General features: G+C 47.4%; 1 protein-coding gene across 7 annotated transcripts in view; it reads right to left on the minus strand.

Moving 5' to 3' along the window:
• Positions 1-27,963, minus strand: part of LOC141097969 (cyclin-dependent kinase 11B-like) — a 126,534-nt gene that overhangs the window by 81,851 nt on the left and 16,720 nt on the right. For 5 of the 7 annotated variants that reach the window (XM_073585529.1, XM_073585523.1, XM_073585527.1 and 2 more), the window contains exons 2-5: positions 23,499-23,622; positions 9,490-9,605; positions 7,765-7,889; positions 5,237-5,378 (exon numbers count right to left, since the gene is read on the minus strand). In XM_073585529.1, the coding sequence (XP_073441630.1) occupies positions 5,237-5,378; positions 7,765-7,889; positions 9,490-9,605; positions 23,499-23,622 (507 nt within the window). The remainder of the gene's footprint in view (positions 1-5,236; positions 5,379-7,764; positions 7,890-9,489; positions 9,606-23,498; positions 23,623-27,963) is intronic. The other 2 variants (XM_073585530.1, XM_073585524.1) reach the window with 1 other exon arrangement.

Genomic DNA, 27,963 nt, shown 5'->3' on the forward strand with positions numbered 1-27,963 from the left:
AACCACTTCACGCCCAAATCCCGCCTGGGTCAGAATCCAAGATTCAACGGCCATGCCGTTAAACACAGGGCCCCTCCCTTGGGAGAAGCGGCAGTGGGGGAAACAGGTATGGGAGCCGAAACTGGCTCCACAGTAGGACCAACGCATCCACCGCGATCGCTCGCGGGTCCTGAGACCAAGCGACAAACGTGCTCACCTTGGCGTTCTCCCTGGACGCCATCAGATCCACGTCTGGAGTCCCCCACCGTTGGCAAATCTGCTGGAAGACCTCGGGGTGAAGGGACCATTCCCCGGCCGCGACGCCCTGTCGGCTTGGGAAATCTGCTGCCCAATTTTCCCACACCTGGTATGTGAACTGCTGAGATTACCGAGTGGTGCCTCTCGGCCCAACGGAGCACATGCTCTATCTCGCGCATGGTTGCCCTGCTGCGCGTGCCTCCCTGGTGATTCACGTACGCCACTGCCGTGGCATTGTCTGACTGAACTCGGACTGGGCGTCCTGCTAGCAAGTGCTGAAAACGCTGCAGCGCCAACCGCACCTCTCGAATCTCCAACAGGTTGATCGGCAGACGAGCCTCCTGAGGCGACCATTGCCCCTGGGCCGTGTGATGCCGGAAGATTGCCCCCCAGCCGAAAAGACTTGCATCGGTCGTGATCACCAACCAATGATCTGGGGGAAAAGGCTTCCCCTGACGAAGAGAGGAGTCGTATGTCCACCATTGAAGCGCCCGTCGAACCTTAACCGGCCTTATTGTTCCGTCCTTCTTGGGGACTGCGAACAGATTGGAATAAAATCCTTGGGTCTTCTCGCACTCTGGTACAGGGACAATGACCCCGTTGCGCCGCAACACCTCGATGGCCCCTAGCAATGCCTCTGCCTGGGATTCCGTTTTGGGAAGCCGGGAAAGAAAAAATCGTCTTGGCGGATCTTTGACAAACTCTATTTTGTACCCGGAACACACTAATTCTGCCACCCATGCGTCACGCGCCACCGCGACCCAGACGCGGCAGAACCTGCGCAGACGTCCGCCTACTCTGCTGTCCTCGGGTACTGGATGCCTCGAGTCATTTCGCTGAGGGCTTCTGGGACCTGGCCCCCCTTGATCTGGGCGGGCGGCCCCGCATCCTACCCAGCGGGTTGGTTCTATACGTGACCTGACGCTCCTTGTCTTGGTTATAGCGAGCTGGGGTGGAGGTACTGGCCGTTGCCATCCACCCGGGGGTGCGAAATGCTCGAAAGCGCGCCTGAGGTTGACGAAAAGGCGGCCTAATCCTTTGCTGTGGAAGGAAGCTGCTTTTTCCCCCTGTAGCATCTGAAATGAGCTTGTCTAATTTCTCCCCAAATAGCCGATTACCCTGAAACGGCAGGGAAGTCAAAGACTTCTTAGAAATAGAATCAGCTCGCCATAACCTTAACCACAAGGCTCTCCTAATGGCGATTGCATTTGCTGCCGCTACAGCAGCGCCATTAGCCGCATCCAAGGATGCATTAATTAAATGGTCACCCGCCATCGCGATCTGACTTGCTATCTCCGCCACTTCCGACGGCAAATATCTATCCTGTAGGACCTTGTTTAAAAAATCTGACCATGACATCATGGCTTTGGCTACCCATGTTGCCGCAAAAGAAGGAAAGAGCGCTGATCCCGATGCTTCATACACCGAGCGAGCTAAACCTTCTATGAGTCGATCCGTGGGGTCCTTAATGGAAGAACCGCTAGGTACTGACAACAAGGACCTTGAAGCTAGGCGTGACACTGGGGGATCCACTACCGGAGATTCCGCCCATTTTCTACAAAGTTCCGATACGAACGGATATCTCGTTTCCAGCGTTTTTTGTCCTGAAAAACGTTTGTCTGGACGTTCCCTATGCCGCTGCACTATATCCTCGAACTCAGGATGAGTGCTAAATACTCTATGTGGTCTCCTGGTCTTCTTAAAGGATATCTTATGACCTGTAGTTAGGGAGACATCATCGTCAATACCCAGAGTCTGATTGACTGCTTCAATAAGACTGTCTACCGTCTCCCAGTACCCCGGGGTATCCAGGTCCAAGGACTCTTCCCAGTCATCACCTGAACTCTGCTCGCTCCCAGAAAATGGTGACGGTGAGCGAGATGCCACACTCACGGATGCTGAGGCACCGGAGGGGCCAGGAGACGCCGTACGGGCTCTTTTCCTGTGCGCCTGCCTAGAGAGTGTGCGGCCCCTGCAGGCCGGAGGCTCTTGTGAGGTGGGTGACACCTCCCAAAAAGGCGAGCCGTCATCTCTACCCCTATCCGGGGCCTGAAAGGTCTCAATCGCCTTCGTGAGTGAAACCATCGACCGAGAGAGTGATAACGCCCATTCTGGGGGATCCAGACCCCTGGGCTCTGTCGCAGGGGAGGACTCCTGGGCGCGTGGGAACATCACCCCACAGGAAACGCATGCGGCATAAAGGAACGTGTGCGTTTTTCCTTTCCCAGACATACTGCTGGCGTCGGCCCACACACAAAAAATCCCTTAAAGGTTTGGGGGGGGTAGGCGGAGGGGGAGGAGGGTACTGTGTAGTGCCCTAGTGTGGCTCCGGGACGGGGTCGCACTTACCCGCTCCTGCGTCTCTCCCCGTGCTTCAGTTGCCTCACTCCTGGTAGGCTGCGATTCCTCTGTGATCGCGGCCTACCCTGCCTTGCCGCCGGAGCCTCAATTTAATCTGGCGCCTGCCCTGGAGATGGGGGGCGGCGCCGGAAATGACGTCACGCGTAGGGCGGCGCTTCCGCCCGCGGCCCAGGCCGAAGCCGCGGGCTAAATTTAGAAGCGGTCCGCCCGACCGCTACCCCGGCCGCCCGCCTCCCCATGCCTGACAACGGGGGGCGGCGCCGGAGAAGACATGCACCCAGTGCAGCGCTTCCGCCCGCGGCCCAGGCCGAAGCCGCGGGCTAAATTAGAGCCGGTCCGCCCGCCTGGCACGCCGGCAGACCGATCTCTACCCCTCTACCTCGGCCATCCGGCTGCAGCTCCCCACAGTCTCCCGGCCGCGCCAATACCCGGAGGGAGGCGAAGCAGGTTAGAGGAGCGGAGGGAAGGGTGGGGGGAGGGGAAGGGGAAAGCGTGCCTTTCCAAAAACGCTGCCCAGGGCCCTCCACTCGCTCCAGCACATACCTGAGGTACTCTGTTTAAGACGGTGCAGGCACCCTAGCTCCGACCGCCTTGCCGGGGCGAGGAGAGGGACCGTCTGCCGCCATGCAGCACCGTCGTCATGCGTTGGTGGAGTCATGGGGGCCGCACAGACTAGTCTTGTGCCTCTGTGAAAAGCCCATGGTTTCAATACCTAGGGGTGGACAGGGCTAAGTCTGGCCTAATGTCCCACGTCGCGGGAGAGGAAACGTGGAGGGATACTCGCACGTGGTCGCCCGTTGCTGGTTTGGGGAAATCGGATCCTTTCAATAGGATGCGTTGGCCCTGTCTTATCTTCATAAAACAAAAAACAAAGAAAAAAATAGATGTCTGGGGAAAAGTCCCAGATATGTCCCTCGGTGCGGGAAAGGATACGCGGAGGCGATACTCAACACGTGCTCGCCTGTTGTTGGTTTGGGGAGATCGGACCCTTTCTATAGGATCCGTCGCCCCTGTCACATCTTCATGGTAAACTAGAAAAAAATTAGTCTGGAGAGATCCAGACTGCGTGTGCCTCCATAAGACACTAAGCAAAAAACTGGTTTCCACCCGCTATCGGGGCGAGGGTGTATGCGGCGGAGGAGGAGCTAACTTGTTTTTTGTATGCCTAGTGTCAGCCTCCAGACAGCAGTAGCACACACCACAGTCTCTGTGTCCCCCAATGAGACGAAGGAGAAATATCTGGTATCCGGCCAAAAGATGATTACAGGGTGTCACACTACCGGGAACTACAGCACTTTTAAGATGAGGAAACTCTTCCACTCATTAAGGCTAGTTTCACATTAGCGTTTTTTTGCGCAGCGCATCGGGCGCATAAAAAACGCAAAGAAAAACGCAAAACAAACGCGCTTTTTTTAACGTCATGCGCACGCTGATGCATCAAAAAAACGCAGCGTTTCTTGCGTTTTACATGCGTTTTTGCATGCGTTTGCTTTTTTTATGCACATGCGTTTTTAGGTGTGTCATTTTTTCCATTGTCTAGAGAACATTCTAGACTTGTTTAACTCAAAAACGCATGCGCAAAAAAAACGCAACCGTGCACAAGACCATGCGCAAGCATGCGTTCCCATAGACTTCAATGTGTTGTTTTTGCGCATTCCGTGCGCAAGCTTTTTTTGCCGAGACAGGGCGCACCAAAAAATGCAACATGTTGCGTCTGGCGCGCCTGACGCGAAAGACAAAAAAACGCATGCGCACGAAAACGCAAGTGTGCGCAAGACCATGCGCATGTCATGTTAAACATAGGTGCGCAGTGTGCATGCGCACAGGTGCGCACGATGCGCTGCGCACAAAAGCGCAAATGTGAAACCAGCCTAAGAGGTAGCTTTGAGAACCTGTATGAAGTTTGTGTGCAATCAGTCTGTAACCCCTGAGGACACCAGAACTGATACATCAAATTGAAACAATACGGATTCTTAATGTAAAGTGCCAGCTTTACTCAACGCACCATGTTTTGGGACTTTTTATTTTGCATGTAGAATCTAATATTAAAGTGTGCAGTGATTTTAGAAAAGGTACTACCCAGTCTCTGCTCCATCCTGCTTGAAGAAAGACATTGCACATTCCTCCATCTACTGTTTGGCCAGACTCGAGCAGCCAGTCATGGACACTTGAGCATGTGTTCAGAGGAATTCCTATGCTCCAGTGGTGACCGTACGAGGAGATTCATCAGCTTCGACATGGCTGGAAATTAGGCCTTAAATTGCCAAGATTAAACTAAAGTTTCTTCTGTTGTGTGCACATAACCAAGCGCTTTTATGGTTGAATAGATTGCAAAGGTCGAGGACAACTTATATCAGCTCTGCATGAAGTCTTTTGTGCTGGGTTCCTTTTTTATTCCTATGCTATACCTCTATCAATAGAGCAAATAAAGAACATGGCAGTCATCAGATGTCGCTCTGTTGTACGCAACATAGTCATGTATAAAACGATTGCCAATTCATTTGAACAAGAGCCACTTGTTACTACATATACCATTGTTGATGCGAGTATGCAAATTGTCCTTTCTTGACAATCCCTTTAAATGAAGCTTTCTAGAAAGCGGTAACATTTATCATACACAACGCTCGGCTTTCCTTACCGTTCCCTCCTAGAATGCTCCCGGGCCAACTCCCTCCTCTTCAGTCGCTCCCGCTCACGGCGTACTTTATCTTGTTCTTCTCTGTGCCTTTTTCGCCTTTCAGGCTCTCGGTCCTTTTCCTTCACACGCATATATTTACCTGCTCCATAATAAATATCACGCGGCAGTCAGTACAAGCTATTCATCTCAGGCAGTAAGGCTATGTTCAAAAGTTGCGGTTTTCCTGCTTTTTTATGAAAATTTTAAGCTGCTCTTTAAGGTACCAGCAAACACTATGAGAACACACTTTTTTTTTTCCTGACTGAATTGGAAACTGCTGCATTTTTGAAAACTGCAACATGTCACCTCTTTCAGCGTTATAGCAGCGTTTTTTTTCACCCATAGAAAGCAATGAGTAAGTGCAAAAGAATAGCAAAAAAATGCAGGTATCGGGTTTTGCTGCATTTTTGGTGCAAAAACCTAAGAAAATTGCAACTTTTTTTTGTTGTTTTTTTTTTTTTTTAGGGGGGGGGGGCACTAAACTTTATCAACATGCACGAGACGATAAAAATGGAGCAAAAAAAACTTGGCAAAAAGGCCACAAATGCGTTGCAAAACTTGCCTTTTGTAAGCAGCTTCTTTACTGCCAAGAGAGCAGGTTTTGCCAGCATAAAAAAAGCAACATGTGAAAATAGCCTTACATGCCACCATTATCCATCTACAGTCATATGTAAAAGTTTGGGCACCCCTATTAATGTTAACCTTTTTTCTTTATAACAATTTTGGTTTTTGCAACAGCTATTTCAGTTTTATATATCTAATAACTGATGGACTCAGTTATATTTCTGGATTCAAATGAGGTTTATTGTACTAACAGAAAATGTGCAATCTGCATTTAAACAAAATTTGACCGGTGCAAAAGTATGGGCACCCTTATCATTTTCTTGATTTGAACACTCCTAACTACTTTTTACTGACTTCCTGAAGCACTAAATTGGTTTTGTAACCTCATTGAGCTTTGAACTTCATAGCCAGGTGTATCAAATCATGAGAAAAGGTATTTAAAGTGGCCACTTGCAAGTAGTTCTCCTATTTGATTCTCCTATGAAGAGTGGCATCATGGGCTCCTCAAAACAACTCTCAAATGATCTGAAAACAAAGATTATTCAACATAGCTTTTCAGGGGAAGGATACAAAAAGTTGTCTCAGAGATTTAACCTGTCAGTTTCCACTGTGAGGAACATAGTAAGGAAATGGAAGAACACAGGTACAGTTCTTGTTAAGCCCAGAAGTGGCAGGCCAAGAAAAATATCAGAAAGGCAGAGAAGAAGAATGGTGAGAACAGTCAAGGACAATCCACAGACCACCTCCAAAGACCTGCAGCATCATCTTGCTGCAGATGGTGTCACTGTGCATCGGTCAACAATACAGCGCATGCATAACGCCTTTTTGTATGACCAAACAACTCAATCTTTGTTTCATCAGTCCACAGGACCTTCTTCCAAAATGTAACTGGCTTGTCCAAATGTGCTTTTGCATACCTCAGGCGACTCTGTTTGTGGCGTGCTTGCAGAAACGGCTTCTTTCGCATCACTCTCCGATACAGCTTCTCCTTGTGCAAAGTGCGCTGTATTGTTGACCGATGCACAGTGACACCATCTGCAGCAAGATGATGCTGCAGGTCTTTGGAGGTGGTCTGTGGATTGTCCTTGACTGTTCTCACCATTCTTCTTCTCTGCCTTTCTGATATTTTTCTTGGCCTGTCACTTCTGGGCTTAACAAGAACTGTACCTGTGTTCTTCCATTTCCTTACTATGTTCCTCACAGTGGAAACTGACAGGTTAAATCTCTGAGACAACTTTTTGTATCCTTCCCCTGAAAAGCTATGTTGAATAATCTTTGTTTTCAGATCATTTGAGAGTTGTTTTGAGGAGCCCATGATGCCACTCTTCATAGGAGAATCAAATAGGAGAACTACTTGCAAGTGGCCACCTTAAATACCTTTTCTCATGATTTGATACACCTGGCTATGAAGATCAAAGCTCAATGAGGTTACAAAACCAATTTAGTGCTTCAGGAAGTCAGTAAAAAGTAGTTAGGAGTGTTCAAATCAAGAAAATGATAAGGGTGCCCATATTTTTGCACCGGTGAAATTTTGTTTAAATGCAGATTGCACATTTTCTGTTAGTACAATAAACCTCATTTGAATCCAGAAATATAACTGAGTCCATCAGTTATTAGATATATGAAACTGAAATACCTGTTGCAAAAACCAAAATTGTTATAAAGAAAAAAGGTTAACATTAATAGGGGTGCCCAAACTTTTACATATGACTGTATGAACTTTCCAATATAATGTAATGTTCATTAAATCATGACGGACCCCTTCTTTCATCATCGTGCCCAGTCCATGCACTAAGGTTCATTGTAAATGTTTCTTGTGACACTGAATTCCAAATATCTGATTGCTTAGTTTTATTTAGACATTGCATTATATGTGTTTGAGCTCCTGAAATTACACACATATAACGCCCATTATACAAAAGTACCTTCAGCAGAATGGCTGCGGTGTCGGCGTTTCTCTTTCTTCTTCTCATCTTTCCTATGATGAGATTTTTCTTTTCGAGAAACTTGCTGTGGAGGTTTAATCGCCAAGGAGTCGTCTTCTTCACCTCTAGGAATAAAGAAATCCCCCACCCCAAAAAATTAAACACACAGGATTTCTTTAGAGGTTTTTTTGGGGGGGCACATTAAGTGGTGCTATTCCCAAAACAGAGAATTACTGTGTTTTTTTTGATCCAGGCTTGAATCTGATTAATATTCAGGTATTGTGGCTTTAAGTGTAAAAAAGTTACCTAAATGTTTTTGGTTTTAAAACCGCTTTATTCAATCTGCCGACGATGCAGTGCACATACTCTGAGGAACCAACCAATCTTTGCTTACAGTGCTTTACCACTGCAGGCAATCAGAGGCCTCAGTGGTTAATGGTCATAATTGGTATCACTACTCACAGTCCTGAGCGACGATTGTGGAAAGTACAGCATGTGCCACTAAGGCAACTGACTGGTTACAGGGATCATACGCTGCCAGCTTGTGAACACAGACGAGCAATGACCGCCAGATCATTAGTGGGGTTATTAAGTGGTGAGATTTTTTTTTCTAGCATTAATATGAAGTCTAATATGTGTCTGCAAGAAAACTTATACGGCTGCTCAAAGGGGTTGTCCACATTATATAATTTGATGGGCATAAGGCTAGTTTAACATTAGCGTTTGGAGGAGCAGCCGTGAAGCTCCGCCCCTGTCATGCCTCCTCCAGTCAGCTCCACCTATGGACGCATGCCGCTGCATGCGTACCCTATCTTTAGCATTGGGTACGCAGGCATGCTTTTGCCGCCGAAAGGCGTCCTTTTGACGGTGCGGTGATCGCACCAAAATGCAACACGTTGCGTTTAGCGCAGGTCACCGCACCGTCAAAAGGACGCATGCAGCGGCAAAAGCATACCAGCGCACGGCCTGCATACCCAATGCTAACAATAGGCTACGCAGGCCGCATGAAGCGGCATGCAGCCATAGGCGGAGCTGACCGGAGGAGGCACGGCAGGGGGTGGAGCTTCACGGCAAGCGTCCGCTGCGCCTCCAAACACTAATGTGAAACCAGCCTAAGACTGGGCAGTACTGTAGATCAGCTGCTAGTCAAGAGAACAGATGCCAATCTGCAGGACCCAGAAGCATTCACTAACTGTGGAGTCCTGCTTTGAAAACTGTTCACATCTGCCCGCTGTAGGGGGTGTAAAAATTGATCGGTGCGGGTGCTGAATGTCAGACCCATACCAATCTGATAGAGATGAGTGAAACGATTGGCAGGACCTATATCCAGCGGCCAGGTAAGTAATCCATTGGATGGAAGCTGTGAACTGCATCCTATCTGCCACGATCACCGGCTCTTTTTTGGCATGGTGTCCTTGTTGCGGTATTACGCACACACAACATAGTACTAGAGATGTCGACAGATAGGAGGCGGTTCACGTGGTTCGAGTCCAGCATCCAAGAAATACTGACCTGGCTGCTGGACAAGGATTCTGCAAATTTCTTTCCTCATTTCTACAATCTGATATTGATGACTTAGCCTGAGGATTGGTCATTGATACAAAAGTAGTGGACAAACCCATTAAAATGATGTAAAAATAAAGAAGCTAAGCATTGTTGTATCTAAAATTTACACATTACCGAACGGAGGGAAATATATAAAAACCAGAACAATGAATTCTGTACCTGTCTTCCATTGAATCTTCGCGTCTGTAAGGGGAATTTCTAATAGTAATCTCCATCCTGTGATCTCTTAACTCGCCTTCTTCTAATGAGTCTCTCTTGGAATCACAATCATCAACCTGGGAAGGATTAAAAAAGGCAAAGTAAGAAACAGAAGGCAAAAAAGACTAACTGAAACTAAAGTCAAAACTATAAAGTGAGAAAAATCTGGCACTGCTAAGTGTGGAAAAGACACAATTAAAGGGGTTGCCTCGTGAGAGACATATATGACATGTCCACAAGATCCTGTGACCTGCACGAATCTCCAGAAAAAGGAATCCCAGAATCCCCCATTCTGATTGGTGCCTGACCTGCAGTGAGAGGTGAGGTGGCCACACACATGCCAGCCTTCTCCAGTGACTACTATTAGAGGTTGGATATTCATCAATTACACAATTATGATATATACTGCTCGTCTTAGGTTGGTCACACACATTTGATACTTGTCGGCAAAGCACTTTTAGTCCAAAAGGTCTCTTCTGACATCCCTATACACATAAACGCCCGGCCTGACAGAGCAGGTCACCCATTACGAAACGCCAAACTTATATAGGGAATTGCTTAAAGGGCTTGTGACTTCGTATTGTCTGCAACTCTCAGCCTTCAGAACAAAAACAGCACAAGATTGGTGATGAAAAAAAACAGGGATTTCTGTGTACTCATCGTAAAATCCTTTTCTCCAAGCCAATCATTGGGTGACACAGAGACCGTGGGTGTTATGCTGCTGCCACTAGGAGGACACTAAGTAAACCAGAAAAAAAGTTAGCTCCTCCCCTGCAGTATACACCCTCTCGCTGGCTGGGATTTCTCCAGTTCGGTGAAAAAAGCAGTAGAAGCACAAACAGTCAACAATAACCATAACCAAGTCAAAGCCTAAGAATGCAACAGTGAGCCAATAGGCTAAACAGGGTGGGTGCTGTGTCCCCAATGATTGGCTCGGAAAAAAGGATTTTGCGGTGAGTACAGGAAAATCCCTATTTCTCCTATGCCTCACTGTGGGACGTCCTAAAGCAGTCCCTGGATGGGGAGCATACATCTGCTAATACCCCATGTACCACTGAGGTACTGCCGATTGCCGGCTGCATCTGCCGAGAGCTTCATCTGCAAAGCCCTGAGAATTAATTAGGCAATGTTTGTAAAGGTATGCAGACTGGACCAAGTTGAAGCCTTGTGGACAGGCCTGAGAAAAAATTTGGTAATGTTTTGTAAAAAGTATGCAGACTGGACCAAGTTGAAGCCTTGTGGACAGGCCTGAGAAAGAATTTGGTAATGTTTTGTAAAAAGCATGCAGACTGGACCAAGTCGCAGCCTTGCAGACCTGTTCTGTCGAGGCCTGGTGCCGAATGGCCGAAGAGGCGCCCACTGACCGGGTAGAGTGCGCCTTTATCCCCAATGGGACAGGCGCGTTCCTGACACAGAAGAATTCATGTATCGCCAAGCGAATCCACTTGGCTAGCGTGCTTTTGACGCGGCTAGACCCTTCCTATGCCCCTCTGAAAGCATGAACAGGGCATCTGACTTATCGAAGGAAGCTGTCCGCGAGATATACCGTCTCAGCGCCCTAACCACATCCAGGGTGTGGAGGGCCTTCTGAATGTGATGGACTGGCGCCGGACAAAAAGGAAGGCAAAACAATTTCCTCGTCGAGATGGAAAGAGGAGACGACCTTGGACAGGAAGGACGGCGACGTCCTGAGAACTACCTTTTCCTCATGAAAATTCAGGAACGGAGAACGGCAGGACAGGGCTGCCAATTCCGAAACTAGTCTGATTGACGTATTTGCCAGTAGAAAACCACCTTCCAAGAGAGGACGGACAGTGACACGTCCTGCAGCGGTTCGAAAGGAGCCTCCTGTAAGGCCACAAGAACCAGGTTAAGGTCCCATGGTCCCAATGGCCTTCTATAAGGAGGCGCCACATGTGAAACACCTAGAATGAACATCTTGACCTGGTCTGGTGGGCAATTATGCGTTGGAAAAGTACTGACAAGGTAGAAATTTGGCCCTTGAGCGAGCTAAGCGCGAGGCTTGATTTTAATTCAGATTGAAGGAATTCCAACATGGCCGGAATGAAAAACACCAGAGGTGATGGACCATGATCCTTGCACCGCGAAAAGAAGGCTTTCCAGGTGCGGTGATAGATGCGCATGGACACGGGCTTGCTAGCACTAATCATGGTGGAAATCACGTCGTGAGAGAACTGAGCCAGTGGTAAAAACCAGAATTCAACGGCTACGCCGTCAATGACAGGACCCCGGAGGTCTGGTGGAAACTCAGGCCCTGCGAAAGGAGAACCATGCGATCTGGAAGTCGCCAGGAGACGTCGGCGACCAGTTGTATTGGTTCTGCATACCATGCTCGGCGCAGCCAATTTGGCGCGACTAGGATCACTGGTTCTCCCTCCGCTCTGATCTACTTGATGACCCTCAGAAGTAAGGAAAGAGGGGGAAAGATGTACAGGAACCGGAACCGGTGCCATGGCAGAACTGGGGCGTCCACTCCGATGGCGCATGGATCGCGCGATTGGGCAATGAACCGAGGAACCTTGTTGTTTAGTCTTGAGGCCATGAGATCCACATCTGGAGTCCCCCCAACAAAGACAAATCTGCTGAAAGACTTCCGGATGAAGAGGCCATTCACCCGAGGCGATGCCATGGCGACTGAGAAAATCTGCCGTCCAATTTTCTACTCGGCCCAGTGGAGGATGTGACTCACTTCGTGCATGGCCATCCTGCTACGGATACCTCCCTGGTGGTTGATATACGCTACAGCCGTGGCGTTGTTGGATTGGATCCTGATAGGGTGATCTGCGAGGGGATGGTGGAAACTCCGTAGAGCTAATCTGATTGCTCGTATTTCCAAAATGTTGACGGGGAGACGTGACTCTCGTGTCGGCCAGCGACCCTTGTGCCGTGTGGTGACAAAAGACCGCACCCCAATCGAGAAGATTTGGGTTGGTGGTTACTACCAACCATTTTACTGGGAGAAAAGACTTCCCTTGATTCAGGGAGGACCTTAGTGCCCACCACCTGAGGGCTTGCCTAACCCGCAGGGAGAGAAGGATCCAACGATCCAGGGAGAACGGGTTCTTGTTCCAAGCTAACAGCAATGCCTGTTGTAAGGAACGGAGGTGGAACTGTGCAAATGGAACTGCTTCCAACGAGGCCACCATCTTTCCGAGAACTCCCATGATGAAATGAATAGAGTGAGAAACCGGTGGTTAAAGAGTCCGCGCTGCCTGTAGTAAGGCATGGGGCCTGTCTGGAGGGAGAATGACCAACTCGCAGGAAGTGTCCAAGATCATTCCCAAGAAGGACATCTGCTGAGCCGGTTTTGGAAAGACTTTCCGAAATTTATGTTCCAGCCCAGGCAAGAAAGTGTAGTACTGTTATATCCACGGATTCATCGCAGGCTGGAAGGGACGGGCCCTTGATGAGCAGGTCGTCCAGATATTGTAAAACCGCCACTCCCCGCGAGTAGAGAATGGCCATGACAGCCGCCATGACCTTAGTAAAAACCCTGGGGGCGTTGGCGAGTCCTACGGGCAAGACAACAAACTGGAAGTGTTGCTCGTGAATTGCAGAAACACAGGAACTGCTGGAGAGACGGGCAGTTCCGGAATGTGAAAGTAAGCGTCCTTGATGTTGATGGATGCTAGGAACTTTTCCTCTTTCCATGGAAGTGACAACTAACCGGAGGGATTCCATTCGGAGTCATCGTACTTTGACAAACTGATTTAACAGTTTAGAATCCAGAATGAGTCGGATGGTCCCGTCCCTTTTTAGGAACCACAAAAAAAGGTTTGAATAAAAACCCATAAGCCTCTCGTGATGAGGGCCCGGAATGATGACTCCATCCCTTATCAGAGCCCGAACAGCCCGAAGGAAGGCTCTTGTCTTTTCCTTGGGGGATAGAAAAGGAAAAACCGAGTTGGAGGGGAGAAAATTCTATCTTGTATCCGGAGGACACCAGCTAACTCACCCACTTGTCGTGGGCAACTGTGAGGCAAGTGTGGCTGAAGGAAAGTAGGCGGTCACCAATTTTGACGGTGTCTGCCGGAAACCGCAACAAGAAATTGGGTAGATCTGTGAGATCTGGCTCCTAGATCCAGAAGCCCTAGACCTGGGTTTCCAAGAGCGGTTAGGTCTGTATGAGACCTGGGAGCCTCTGTCTCCTCGCGGGGACCGACCAGATCTAGAAGAGAAGGTAGAGGAGGACCAACCGGAATTGTGACGAGAAGATTGAAGACACGTCGGCTGTTGGTTGTGAAACGGCCAACAGCCCTTGTGTTGAGGAAGGAATTTACTTTTTCCTTCCGGTAGTATCAGAAAAGAGCTGGTCCAATTTCTCTCCGAAAGGACGACCCGTTTGAAAGGGGAGAGAAGACAATTCTCTTTTAGATGTGGCATCCGCCCGGCGACAGTGGTTGCCTCCGGAGAAATGGTGGTGCCCTGAAGGGAAACAATTAAGGCTTCTGCCCAAGCGGCCATTGCCATAGAGACCCAAGTTGCCGCGAAAGAAGGCAAGATAGTCAATTTGACGATCAGAGGAGTTTCTGACTGAGGAATCCTCAGAAACAGATAGGAGCGTTTTAGAAGTAAGGCGTGATACAGGAGGGTCCACCAGAGGGGACTGTAAACAATCCTTCATTAGGTCTGTATCAATAGGGTATTTAGCCTGAGTAGACTGTTGCCCTGAGAACCATTTATGTGGCCGGTCCCTATGTTTCTGGACGGCTGGTAAACAACCTACGAACACGGTTGGTCTTCTTAAATGAGATAGCGTGTGCTGGAGCGGGAATATCTTCCTCATCCAACTTCAGAATCCTGTTGACTGATTCTATAAGAGAATCAAGCGACTCCTGATCAGATGGGGGATTCTGAGGGGCTGACGAGTCAGATTCGAATTCAGAGTCGTGCTCGCTGCTCATCCTCTGGTGGTATGGGACGCCATGAAGGCATATCTCCAGGGAATTCTATACAGGGATATATGTAGGAAAAAGACACAAACTAAGCGAGATGAGGTGGATAGTCTGGAAGCCCTAACTAGGGCGGAAATAGAAATGGCACAGCACGCTACACCCGACACTCAACTGACACTTAGGCAGGCACATGAAAGGGTCAATAGGTTACTACTAGATAAAGCAACTAAGAAGCAGGCTTTTCAGAAGATTAGATTCTACGAAGAAGGGGAAAAAGTTGGTCATCTATTGTCAATTATAGCTGCAGCCCAGAGAGGCAGCTCATTTATACATAGTATGGATACTGCAAAGGGGACAAGGGTTACTGAGACGCCAGAAATTCTGGAGGTCTTCGCAGGTTTTTACCAGAACCTCTATTCATCGAGTAGAATGGGAGGGGAAGGGGGGGGCGGTGGCATTTCTAGGAGCGGGACTGCTTCCGACACTATCTATGGAAGATAGGGATAAGTTGGGAGTCTCCTATCACAGTAGAGGAGTTGGAGATGGCTCTGCATGGCATGACTAATGAGAGGGCCCCGGGAGCAGACGGTCTTCCTGCGGAAATATACAAACACCTAGAAGAAATTCTGCTACCCAAGCTATTAATAGTTTGAGGAGGCTATGAAAGAAGGGATTTTGCCTGTGTCTATGCGGGAGGCGGTGATAGTGGTGATTCCTAAGGACGGTAAAAATCCAGGAATTCCAGATTCATACAGGCCAATATCCTTGCTGACAGCTGATGTGAAAATACTGGCTAAAGTGCTGGCGAACCGACTAACTGGTGCTGTTGATACATTGATCCATATGGATCAATCAGGGTTTATGCCCAACAGATCAACAGCAGCCAATATACGGAGACTATATCTCAATCTGCAGTTGCCAGTCGATAACCCAGGTGGGAGGGTGATAGCCTCACTTGATGCCCATAAAGCCTTTGACTCTGTAGAATGGTCATACCTGTGGAGAGTGCTGCATAGTATGGGCTTTGGTCCTCAATTTACAGCGTGGATTCAGCTATTGTATACTCAACCCACAGCTAGAGTTAAGATTAATGGGGTAATGTCCGCGGGAATACAGCTGCATAAAGGAACGAGGCAAGGCTGTCCACTGTCGCCGCTCCTGTTCGCTATTGCGATAGAGCCATTGGCAGCTGCTATTAGACGCAACAAGGCAATAAAGGGGTTTCAATATGGCGATTTGGAGGAAAAGGTGGCCCTGTATGCGGATGACCTTTTGTTATTCCTAGGGGACCCCTCGACTTCATTGGATCATGCTGTGCAGACCATTGAGGGGTTCGGTGAGATCTCAGGACTGACCATAAATTGGTCTAAATCAAGCCTATTTAAAGTGTACAAGGAGGTGATATGGACTCAGGAAGACATAGGGGCCAACAAACTACAATGTGTGGAAATGTTTAAATATTTGGGGATACAGGTTTCCCTACAGGTGACTGAGTACCTTAATACAAATCTAGTACCCCTACTGGCAATTCTAAGAACTAAGGTGGATACTTGGAACAAATTACACTTGTCGGTGGTGGGAAGGATTAATCTACTTAAAATGGTTTTAATGCCCAAGCTTTTATATATATACAGTCATATGTTAAAGTTTGGGCACCCCTCCTAATGTTAACCTTTTTTCTTTATAACAATTTTGGTTTTTGCAACAGCTATTTCAGTTTCATATATCTAATAACTGATGGACTCAGTTATATTTCTGGATTCAAACGAGGCTTATTGTACTAACAGAAAATGTGCAATCTGCATTTAAACAAAATTTGACCGGTGCAAAAGTATAGGCACCCTTATTTTCTTGATTTGAACACTCCTAACTACTTTTTACTGACTTCCTGAAGCACTAAATTGGTTTTGTAACCTCATTGAGCTTTGAACTTCATAGCCAGGTGTATCAAATCATGAGAAAAGGTATTTAAGGTGGCCACTTGCAAGTAGTTCTCCTATTTGATTCTCCTATGAAGAGTGGCATCATGGGCTCCTCAAAACAACTCTCAAATGATCTGAAAACAAAGATTACTCAACATAGCTTTTCAGGGGAAGGATACAAAAAGTTGTCTCAGAGATTTAACCTGTCAGTTTCCACTGTGAGGAACATAGTAAGGAAATGGAAGAACACAGGTACAGTTCTTGTTAAGCCCAGAAGTGGCAGGCCAAGAAAAATATCAGAAAGGCAGAGAAGAAGAATGGTGAGAACAGTCAAGGACAATCCACAGACCACCTCCAAAGACCTGCAGCATCATCTTGCTGCAGATGGTGTCACTGTGCATCGGTCAACAATACAGCGCACTTTGCACAAGGAGAAGCTGTATGGGAGAGTGATGCGAAAGAAGCCGTTTCTGCAAGCATGCCACAAACAGAGTCGCCTGAGGTATGCAAAAGCACATTTGGACAAGCCAGTTACATTTTGGAAGAAGGTCCTGTGGACTGATGAAACAAAGATTGAGTTGTTTGGTCATACAAAGAGGCGTTATGCATGGAGGCTAAAAAACACAGCATTCCAAGGAAAACACTTGCTACCCACAGTAAAATTTGGTGGAGGTTCCATCATGCTTTGGGGCTGTGTGGCCAATGTCGGCAACGGGAATCTTGTTAAAGTTGAGGGTCGCATGGATTCAACTCAGTATCAGCAGATTCTTGACAATAATGTGCAAGAATCAGTGACTAAGTTGAAGATACGCAGGGGATGGATATTTCAGCAAGACAATGATCCAAAACACCGCTCCAAATCCACTCAGGCATTCATGCAGAGGAACAATTACAATGTTCTGGAATGGCCATCCCAGTCCCCAGACCTGAATATCACTGAACATCTGTGGGATGATTTGAAGCGGGCTGTCCATGCTCGGCGACCATCAGACTTAACTGAACTGGAATTGTTTTGTAAACAGGAATGGTCACAAATACCTTCATCCAGGATCCAGGAACTCATTAATAGCTACAGGAAGCGACTAGAGGCTGTTATTTTTGCAAAAGGAGGATCTACGAAATATTAATGTCACTTTTATGTTGAGGTGCCCGTACTTTTGCACCGGTCAAATTTTGTTTAAATGCATATTGCACATTTTCTGTTAGTACAATAAACCTCATTTGAATCCAGATATATAACTGAGTCCATCAGTTATTAGATATATGAAACTGAAATAGCTGTTGCAAAAACCAAAATTGTTATAAAGAAAAAAGGTTAACATTAATAGGGGTGCCCAAACTTTAACATATGACTGTATTACACAACTCCCCAATCTGGATACCGCAGAAAAGGTTCGGAGTGGTGAATTCACTGTTTAGGGCCTTGGTATGGGGTAAGAAACAACCTAGAATAAGGCTTGAAACCTTGCAAAGACCAAAGGATGAGGGGGGACTAGCACTACCAAATCCGGAACTGTATTTTCTAGCTGCCCAAAGTCAACATCTCAGAGGGTGGCCTAATCAAGAGAAGGCAGGCGTCATCAGAGGAGTGCTGGAATACGTACTAAATAGAAGCCCGTTGATACTTGGCCTAGAGGATGGGAAGATGGGTGTAATGGGAGACTGGTGTCCCACTCTGCGACTCTTACAAGACCTGTAGAACAGACTAAAGAGGGTGAGAGGGGTGACCGGGTTGACTAGATTCACAGTTATATGGGATAATAATAACCTCCCAGAGATTCGGGAACTTGGGAGACTGGAAGGCTGGAAACGTAGGGGGCTGACATTAATGTCTCAAATTATGGAGGAGGAGCTGAGACCGTTTGTGCAATTACAGAGTGAGTTTCAGTTGCCGGATTCTGAATGGTACCACTACTGTCAGGTACGGCATGCCATTACGGCTCAAAAACTTTCCAGAAACCTGCAGATACAATCTGACATAGTGTTGGACTATATATGTGGTGGTGCTGGACTTACGAAAGGGGTAATTTCTAACACCTACAAAGATATATTGCATACACATTTAATAGGGTTTCCACTTAAAGCAAGATCCAAATGGGAGGGAGAGATTGGGGTGATGACTGACGAGGTATGGGACAGCGTCCTAGAATATGTCCCCAAACTCACTATGAGAGAACCCGCTAGTTTGTCCCATCTTTATGTGATCCATCGTGTGTACCGTACCCCCCTTCTGATGTTTAAAATGGGGCTGAGGGACAACTCTGACTGTCCAAGATGTGGGGGGTCTGATGTCGGAATCCTTCTTATGATGTGGACTTGTCCCAGGCTATCTGCGTTCTGGTTTAATGTCATTAACAGAATAGAAGGGGCTTATGGACGTGTTATACCTAAAAACCCACTGGTCTGCATACAGGGATATGTGGAGGAAATTGAAATAGTTAATAGTGCAAAGCTTGCTATAGCCAGACTACTATATGTAGCAAGGAAGCTGATTGCAAGGAACTGGATCAGGAAAGAACCACCTTCTGGGAGAGAGTTTGTGAAACAGGTGTCTTGTATCATCCAGCTGGAGGAAAGGATATATGCTAAAAGAGGCAATTCTAAAACCTATGAGAGGTTGTGGAATCCCTGGTTACAATACGGTACAGTTAACTGATGGGAATGTGCTATATTTTACAATGCTGGTGTTGTGGATAAACCATTAATACCCGGACATAGGAACATTTCTGTTTTGTATGGTTTGATTGACAATATGGGTAAAGAGGATGACTAATGGCAAATTACGGTGTAAGAGGAATCTTATGGAGAAAAGAGTTATATATGCTGTCTACATGGGGGTGGGAGGGAGGGGAACAGGGATGATCAATTTGTAAATCTATTGTTTGTGGAAGATTTACTGTATATTCTGTATTTTGAATTCTGATTAATAAAAATCTATTTGATCAAAAAAAAAAAAAAGTCGTGCTCGCTGTGAACCTCTGAAAAAGGCGAGCGAGAGAGAGGAGGCGCCGATGCTGAGGCGCGAACGTGACTGGGAGACGCATTATGGGTCAGCCTTCTAGAGATCTGACCATCCCTTGAACGAGGATGGCCCCTGCTGGTGGTTCTGACTTAAAGAGTCCTCCCGGAGGGAAAATATAACCTGGGTCAGAGACTTCACCGACCGTAATAGGGACGCGGCACCCTCAGGGGTACTAAGCGCAGGAGGCCCGTCAGCAGCGCGGCGAGGGGTGTTGGAGCGCAGGTCAGCGCAGGCCAGGTCACAGTCAGTGTATAAGGCAGGGGTGGGGAACGTCTACGTATACGGCCCGCCATATCATTTGATCAGGCCCGCAGCCGCTCCAGAGCCACGATCGGGTACGTGGTTGCAGGAGCCAGAGGAGCACTCTTGCTCTGCTTCCTAGCCCCGCCCGCTGGATACCACGCACTAATACGTGCACGCACTGACGGGGACTGAGCACACCCCCCGCTGGACCCCAGCAGCCCCCGCGCACTGATACTAATGAAGAGGACGAGTAACCGCGCGCCAGAGTGTGAGCTGCGCTGGACTGGTCTGCGGCCTGCCTCCTTCATCACCCCAGTCACCGGTGGTGACCGTGTGCTGCTGTGTGTGCGGTGCAGGGCCTGGGGGCCATCCAGGAGTCACTGTGTTCAACACCAGGTCAGTATGTGCTGCCCAATGGGGACACGTGCTGCCCAATGTGGACATTTGCCTGCCTATTGGATACCTATGCTGCCTAATGGGGACCTGTGCTGCCTAATGGGGACATTTGCCTGCCTAATGGGGACCTATGCTGCCTAATGGGGACCTATGCTGCCTAATGGGGACATTTGCCTGCCTATTGGGGACCTGTGCTGCCTAATGGGGATCTGTGCTGCCTAATGGGGACATTTACCTGCCTATTGGGGACATTTTCCTGCCTAATGGGGACATTTGCCTGCCTATTGGATACCTATGCTGCCTAATGGGGACCTGTGCTGCCTAATGGTGACATTTGCCTGCCTATTGGGGACCTATGCTGCCTAATGGGGACCTGTGCTGCCTAATGGGGACCTGTGCTGCCTAATGGGGACCTGTGCTGCCTAATGGGGACAGTTACCTGTCTATTGGGGACCTATACTGCCTATTGGGGACCTGTGCTGCCTAATGGTGACATTTGCCTGCCTATTGGGAACCTGTGCTGCCTAATGGGGTCATTTACCTGCCTATTGGGGACAGTTACATGCCTATTGAGGGACCTGTGCTGCCTAAGGCTAAGTGCACACGTACCGGAACTCTCGCGGAAATTACCGCGAGAATTCCGGAATTCCAGTCCGCGGGAAAATCGCAATTCCCACGATTTTCCCGCGGAAAAACTAGCATTTTGCAAGCGTAATTAGCTTGCAAAATGCTAGCGTTTTCCAAGCGATCTGTAGCATCGCTTGGAGAACTGATTGACAGGTTGGTCACACTCGTCAAACATAGTGTTTGACGAGTGTGACCAACTTTTTACTACTGAGGCCGCCTATGCAGCATCAGTAGTAAAAGATAGAATGTAAAAAAAAAATAAAAAATAGTGTTATTCTCACCTTCCGACGTCCCGCGCATCCGTTCCCAGTAATCCTTTGCGAAAATGCCCGCGATGACGTCCGTTCTCGCGGGATCGCGATGACGTCGCACGAATGACCGCGAGACTTCGCGATCCCACGAGAACGGACGCCATCGCGGGCATTTTCTCAAAGGACTACTGGGAACGAGAGCGTGAAGAGAAGCGGGAAGACTGCGCGGGACGTCGGAGGGTGAGAATAACAATATTTTTTATTTTTAAATTCTATTTTTTACAGGGATATGGTACCCAAAGCCAGGAGGACAGTCTCCTCTCCTCCGGACCGTGGGTACCATCCGCAAATGTTCTGCTTACTTTCCGCATGTTGTGCACAGCCACATGCGGGAAGTAAGCGGAACAATGCATTCCTATGGGTGCGGGATCGCCGCGATTCCGCAAATTAATGAGCATGCTGCGGTTTTTACCGCGAAGCGATTCCGCCGCGGTAAAAACCGCAGCATTAGCACAGCATTGCGGAATCCCATAGGAATGCATGGGATGCTTATTTTTCGCGTTTTCGCGGCAAAATCGCGCGGTTAAAACCGCCGCGGAAACGCGAAAAAAACGCCACGTGTGAACTCAGCCTAATAGTGACATTTGCCTGCCTATTGGGAACATTTAACCTGCCTATTGGGGACCTCAGAGATTTAGTTTTCGCCACCTCAGCTGCATGATTTATGGCTGCTGGACAGCCTGAATACATGTGAGGAATGCCTGTTTGATAAGGAATCCCCACATGTTTTCAGGCTGACCAGCAGCTGCAAATCATGAAAATGCGTCGACAGAAACTAAATCTCTGAGCACGCCAAAAATACTCAGAGGACACCCAAGCATGCTCGTAAAAACCCGAGCAACAAGTATACTCGCTCATCATTATTAATATTTTTATGCGGCCCCCGAATGCTATTATAAAATTCCAAATGGCCCTCGGCAGAAAAAGGTTCCCCACCCCTGGTATAAAGGATTAGTCTGTCCACTGGGTAATGCAGACTTGCAAATGGTACACACGGTATAAAAACGGTGTGTTTATTAACCGCCCGTTTAGCCTCCTGAGATTGAGGCACAGCGTTCCTGAAAGGGTTAATGGTAGAGTCTGTCTGCAGCTGCAGGGAATGTGCCAGGAAGGGGTTAAGCTTTAATCTGAGGACAGATGCAGCTTACCCGGTCCTGTTTGTGTCCCCCGGGAGGAATAGCGGTGGTCCTGTGGTGTCACCCGGTATCCGGCTGTCCAGAGCAGGCCTAGAGCTCCTGAAGAGGTTAACGGCCGCTGATGGAAAAGGACATGGCCCCCAAGATAGAATTGTGTGTCTCGTAAGAGGTGAGAGGCGCCAAGAGGAGGGGCGGCGACATTAGCGCGGGCGGCGCTAGTGAAATTGCGGCCTAGTAGGCCGGAAAAGCCAGGGACTAAATTTTTGGCCTACCCGTGGTAGGCGTTGGGGGCAGGGCGGGGGTGGCGCTAGTGGGCGGCGCCATTCAAATCGCAGCCTAGTAGGCCGGAGAAGCCGGGGGCTAAATTTCTGGCCTACCCGAGCGAGGAGAGCGGAGGGGGGCCGCGATGGGGTGCCGGTGCACCGCTGCTGACGCCAAATCAGCACTTCTCCCGGGACCATACCTCCACTCCTGTGCTCAGCGCTCCACGTTCTTCCAGCTGCAGGGTCTCATCCTCCGGGCAATGCAGCAGAGCTGGAGGAGTTCTTAAAGGGGTACTGCTCAATCGATCCACCCTGTGGTAGGGGGATGGAGAGATGTGGGGCTGATTCAGGGCATTAGAAAGCGCTGCTCAAGTCTTTTTCCATGCACTCTTGTGCTACGTTCTTTTTGCGCTAGCCCTCGTATCCGTGGAGTACCGACCGTAAGGGAACCATCGTCAGAGGAATCAGCCCCATTCGTCGCAGGAAAGTGTACGTGAAGGGTTACTCCACGTGCTTGCCTGTTCTTGGTTCGGGGGAGAGCGGGCCATAGAAAGGAACCGTCGTCCCCTTCACTCCGTTAAATAAAAAATAAAAATTTACAGAAAAATCAAAAATAAAATAAAAACGGTGGGGTCTGAAACCAGACCCAAGTGCCTCCTACAGACACTAAGCAAGAACTGGGGAATTCCCAGTCAGCGAGAGGGTGTATACTGCAGGGGAGGAGCTAACTTTTTTTCTGGTTTACTTAGTATCCTCCTAGTGGCAGCAGCATAACACCCACAGTCTCTGTGTCCCCCAATGAGGTGTAGGAGAAAATAATTTACCTACTATGTAACCAACAGAGTATCCTTTATACCATCGACCTCATAATTAATAATAATAAGGAAACATTTTCCCCAACAAACAATATACAGAGCTTGGTAGAGCAATGCCTCTTCCTCTGGACCAACTCAGAAACACGGAAGCTGTGAGACGAGTGTGTATGCATTCAATGGAGTGTAAGCAGCTGTCAGACACATATGGCAGTGGTTATTCAGCCTTAAAAGACAGTTCATGTTGAAAGGAAGCAGCCCAAACCTCCGCCTACCTCCCCCCCCCCCCCCACCAACATGTGACATTTTTCTGGGGTCTTACATTTTTTGTATGTTTATACTCCGTTTTTTCTTCTTGTTCCTTTCGCCTTTTCTTTTCATTTAAAATTTCATCCAGCGTTTTCACTTTCCAGGTATCTTTTTCATCCCCCATTTGGTGGGTCAACCTAAGGAGAGAAACTTTATTTTAATATGTCTACAACAAGGGGTTTAAAGCGGCAACACGAGGGAACAAAAGTATAAAAATATTTTGCATGAAGTGTTATACAAATGCACTCCCCAATATACTCTGTCATTTTTATCTGTCCCATTGTCCTCATTTCAGAACATCTTTCCCAATAGCTCTATTTCCATTGAAGTCTTTACACAGTAGCTTCCCTCCTTGGTTTCTGTGTCAGAACATGACCATTAATGTGATGAAGGAAGGGGGGCTGTCCATCTGGATTAGATGACTAGCTAAGCTAGCCCCAATTTTATAATGTCTGATGCAGGGACTAGCTTGGTTGATAGAATGAGCCTAATAGCCAGCCCCCGTCATCACGTCGCTATATAGGGAATGGGAATCTTCATTTATCTATAGAGACTAATGCAGAAGTTGAGATGGAGCGGGGCGCTGAAACTAAAGAATTAACAATAATGTATATTAGTAAGTAAAATAATAAAACATATTATACATAGAGCTCCTTTCCACTCCTTGACATACCATTAGAAGATGGAGCAGGCAGGGCTGTGGGGTCAGTAAGCCAAACCTCCAGCTCCTCAATTTCCCTGACTACACAGCATTGGTCACTACTGAGCATGTACATAAAGTGCAGCACAGATTCATCTCCTCTACTTCTCCACAGCCCTGGTCACTACTGAGCATATGTATATGCTCAGTAGTGACCAGGGCTGTGGAGAAGTAGAGGAGATGAATCTGTGCTGCCCTTTATGTATAAAGGGCAGCACATAAAGGGCAGCACAGATTCAACTCCTCTACGACCCCACAGTACTGGTCACTACTGAGCATGCACATAAAGTGCAGCACAGATTCATCTCATCTATGACCCCACAGTACTGGTCACTACTGAGGATGTACATAAAGAGCAGCACAAATTAATCTCCTCTACTTCTCCACAGTACTGGTCACTACTGAGCATGTACATAAAGGGAAGCACAGATTCATCTCCTCTACATCTCCACAGTACTGGTCACAACTGAGCATGTACATAAAGTGCAGCACAGATTCATCTCCTCTACAACGCCACAGTACAGGTCACTACTGGGCATGTACATAAAGGGCAGCACAGATTCATCTCCTCTACAACGCCACAGCACTGGTCACTACTGAGCATGTACAAAAAGTGCAGCACAGATTCATCTCCTCTACATCTCCACAGTACTGGTCACTACTGAGCATGTTCATAAAGTGCAGAACAGATTCATCTCAGATACAACTCCACAGCACTGGTCACTACTGAGCATGTACATAAAGGGCAGCACAGATTCATCTCCTCTACATCTCCACAGTACTGGTCACTACTGAGCATGTACATAAAGGGCAGCACAGATTCATCTCAGCTACAACTCCACAGCACTGGTCACTACTGAGCATGTACATAAAGTGCAGCACAGATTCATCTCAGCTACAACTCCACAGCACTGGTCACTACTGAGCATGTACATAAAGTACAGCACAGATTCATCTACTCTACGACCCCACAGCACTGGTCACTACTGAGCATGTTCATAAAGTGCAGCACAGATTCATCTCAGATACAACTCCACAGCACTGGTCACTACTGAGCATGTTCATAAAGTGCAGCACAGATTCATCTCAGATACAACTCCACAGCACCGGTCACTACTGAGCATGTACATAAAGTGCAGCACAGATTCATCTCCTCTACAACGCCACAGTACAGGTCACTACTGAGCATGTACATAAAGGGCAGCACAGATCCATCTACTCTACGACCCCACAGCACTAGTCACTACTGAGCATGTACATAAAGTGCAGCACAGATTCATCTCCTCTACATCTCCACAGTACTGGTCACTACTGAGCATGTACATAAAGGGCAGCACAGATTCATCTCATCTACGACCCCACAGCACTGGTCAATACTGAGCATGTACATAAAGTGCAGCACAGATTCATCTCCTCTATATCTCCACAGCACTGGTCACTACTGAGCATGTACATAAAGTGCAGCACAGATTCATCTCATCTACGACCCCACAGCACTGGTCACTACTGAGCATGTACATAAAGGGCAGCACAGATTCATCTCCTCTACTTCTCCACAGCCCTGGTCACTACTGAGCATATACATAAAGTGCAGCACAAATTCATCTCCTCTATATCTCCACAGCACTGGTCACTACTGAGCATGTACATAAAGTGCAGCACAGATTCATCTCATCTACGACCCCACAGCACTGGTCAATACTGAGCATGTACATAAAGTGCAGCACAGATTCATCTCCTCTACTTCTCCACAGCCCTGGTCACTACTGAGCATGTACATAAAGTGCAGCACAAATTCATCTCCTCTATATCTCCACAGTACTGGTCACTACTGAGCATGTACATAAAGTGCAGCACAGATTCATCTCATCTACGACCCCACAGCACTGGTCAATACTGAGCATGTACATAAAGTGCAGCACAGATTCATCTCCTCTACTTCTCCACAGCCCTGGTCACTACTGAGCATGTACATAAAGGGCAGCACAGATTCATCTCCTCTACAATTCCACAGTACAGGTCACTACTGAGCATGTACATAAAGTGCAGCACAGATTCATCTCATCTATGACCCCACAGTACTGGTCACTACTGAGCATGTACTGTTGTGGCCAAAAGTATTGACACCCCTGCAATTCTGTCAGATAATACTCAGTTTCTTCATGAAAATGATTGCAAAAAAACACAAATTCTTTGGTATTATTATCTTCATTTGTCTTAAATGAAAAAAAACACAAAAGAGAATGAAGCAAAAAGCAAAACATTGATCATTTCACACAAAACTCCAAAAATCGGCCAGACAAAATTATTGGCACCCTCAGCCTAATGCTTGGTTGCACAACTTTTAGCCAAAATAACTGCGACCAACCGCTTCCGGTAACCATCAATGAGTTTCTTACAATGCTCGGCTGTAATTTTAGACCATTCTCCTTTGGCAAACTGCTCCAGGTCCCTGATATTTGAAGGGTGCCTTCTCCATACTGCCATTTTTAGATCTCTCCACAGGTGTTTTATGGGATTCAGGTCTGGACTCATTGCTGGCCACCTTAGAAGTCTCCAGTGATTTCTCTCAAACCATTTTCTAGTGCTTTTTGAAGTGTGTTTTGGGTCGAAATCCTGCTGGAAGAAACATGACCTCTGAGGGAGACCCAGCTTTCTCATACTGGGCCCTACATTATGCTGCAAAATTTGTTGGTAGTCTTCTGACTTCATAATACCATGCACACGGTCAAGCAGTCCAGTGCCAGAGGCAGCAAAGCAACCCAAAACATCAGGGAACCTCCGCCATGTTTGACTGTAGGGACCGTGTTCTTTTCTTTGAATGCCTCTTTTTTTCTCCTGTAAACTCTATGTTAATGCCTTTGCCCAAAAAGCTCTACTTTTGTCTCATCTGACCAGAGAACATTCTTCCAAAACGTTTTAGGCTTTTTCAGGTAAGTTTTGGCAAACTCCAGCCTGGCTTTTTTATGTCTCGGGGTAAGAAGTGGGGTCTTCCTGGGTCTCCTACCATACAGTCCCTTTTTATTCAGACGCCGACGGATAGTGCGGGTTGACACTGTTGTACCTTCAGACTGCAGGGCAGCTTGAACTTGTTTGGATGTTAGTCGAGGTTCTTTATCCAACATCCGCACAATCTTGCGTTGAAATCTCTGGTCAATTTTTCTTTTCCGTCCACATCTAGGGAGGTTAGCCACAGTGCCATGGGCTTTAAACTTCTTGATGACACTGCGCACGGTAGACACAGGAACATTCAGGTCTTTGGAGATGGACTTGTAGCCTTGAGATTGCTCATGCTTCCTCACAATTTGGTTTCTCAAGTCCTCAGACAGTTCTTTGGTCTTCTTTCTTTTCTCCATGCTCAATGTGGTACACACAAGGACACAGGACAGAGGTTGAATCAACATTAATCCATGTCAACTGGCTGAAAGTGTGATTTAGTTATTGCCAACACCTGTTAGGTGCCAAAGGTAAGTTACAGGTGCTGGTAATTACACAAATTAGAGAAGCATGATATGATTTTTCGAACAGTGCCAATACTTTTGTCCACCCTCTTTTTTATGTTTGGTGTGGAATTATATCCAATTTGGCTTTAGGACAATTCTTTTTGTGTTTTTTCATTTAAGACAAATTAAATGAAGATAATAATACCAAATAATTTGTGTTTGCAATCATTTTCAGGAAGAAACTGAGTATTATCTGACAGAATTGCAGGGGTGTCAATACTTTTGGCCACAACTGTACATGACGGGCAGCACAGATTCATGTCATGTTCGACCCC

The sequence above is a fragment of the Dendrobates tinctorius genome, unplaced genomic scaffold, assembly GCF_039654945.1.
Source record: "Dendrobates tinctorius isolate UK_male_01 unplaced genomic scaffold, ASM3965494v1 ptg000086l, whole genome shotgun sequence".
Taxonomy (NCBI): Eukaryota; Metazoa; Chordata; class Amphibia; order Anura; family Dendrobatidae; genus Dendrobates; species Dendrobates tinctorius.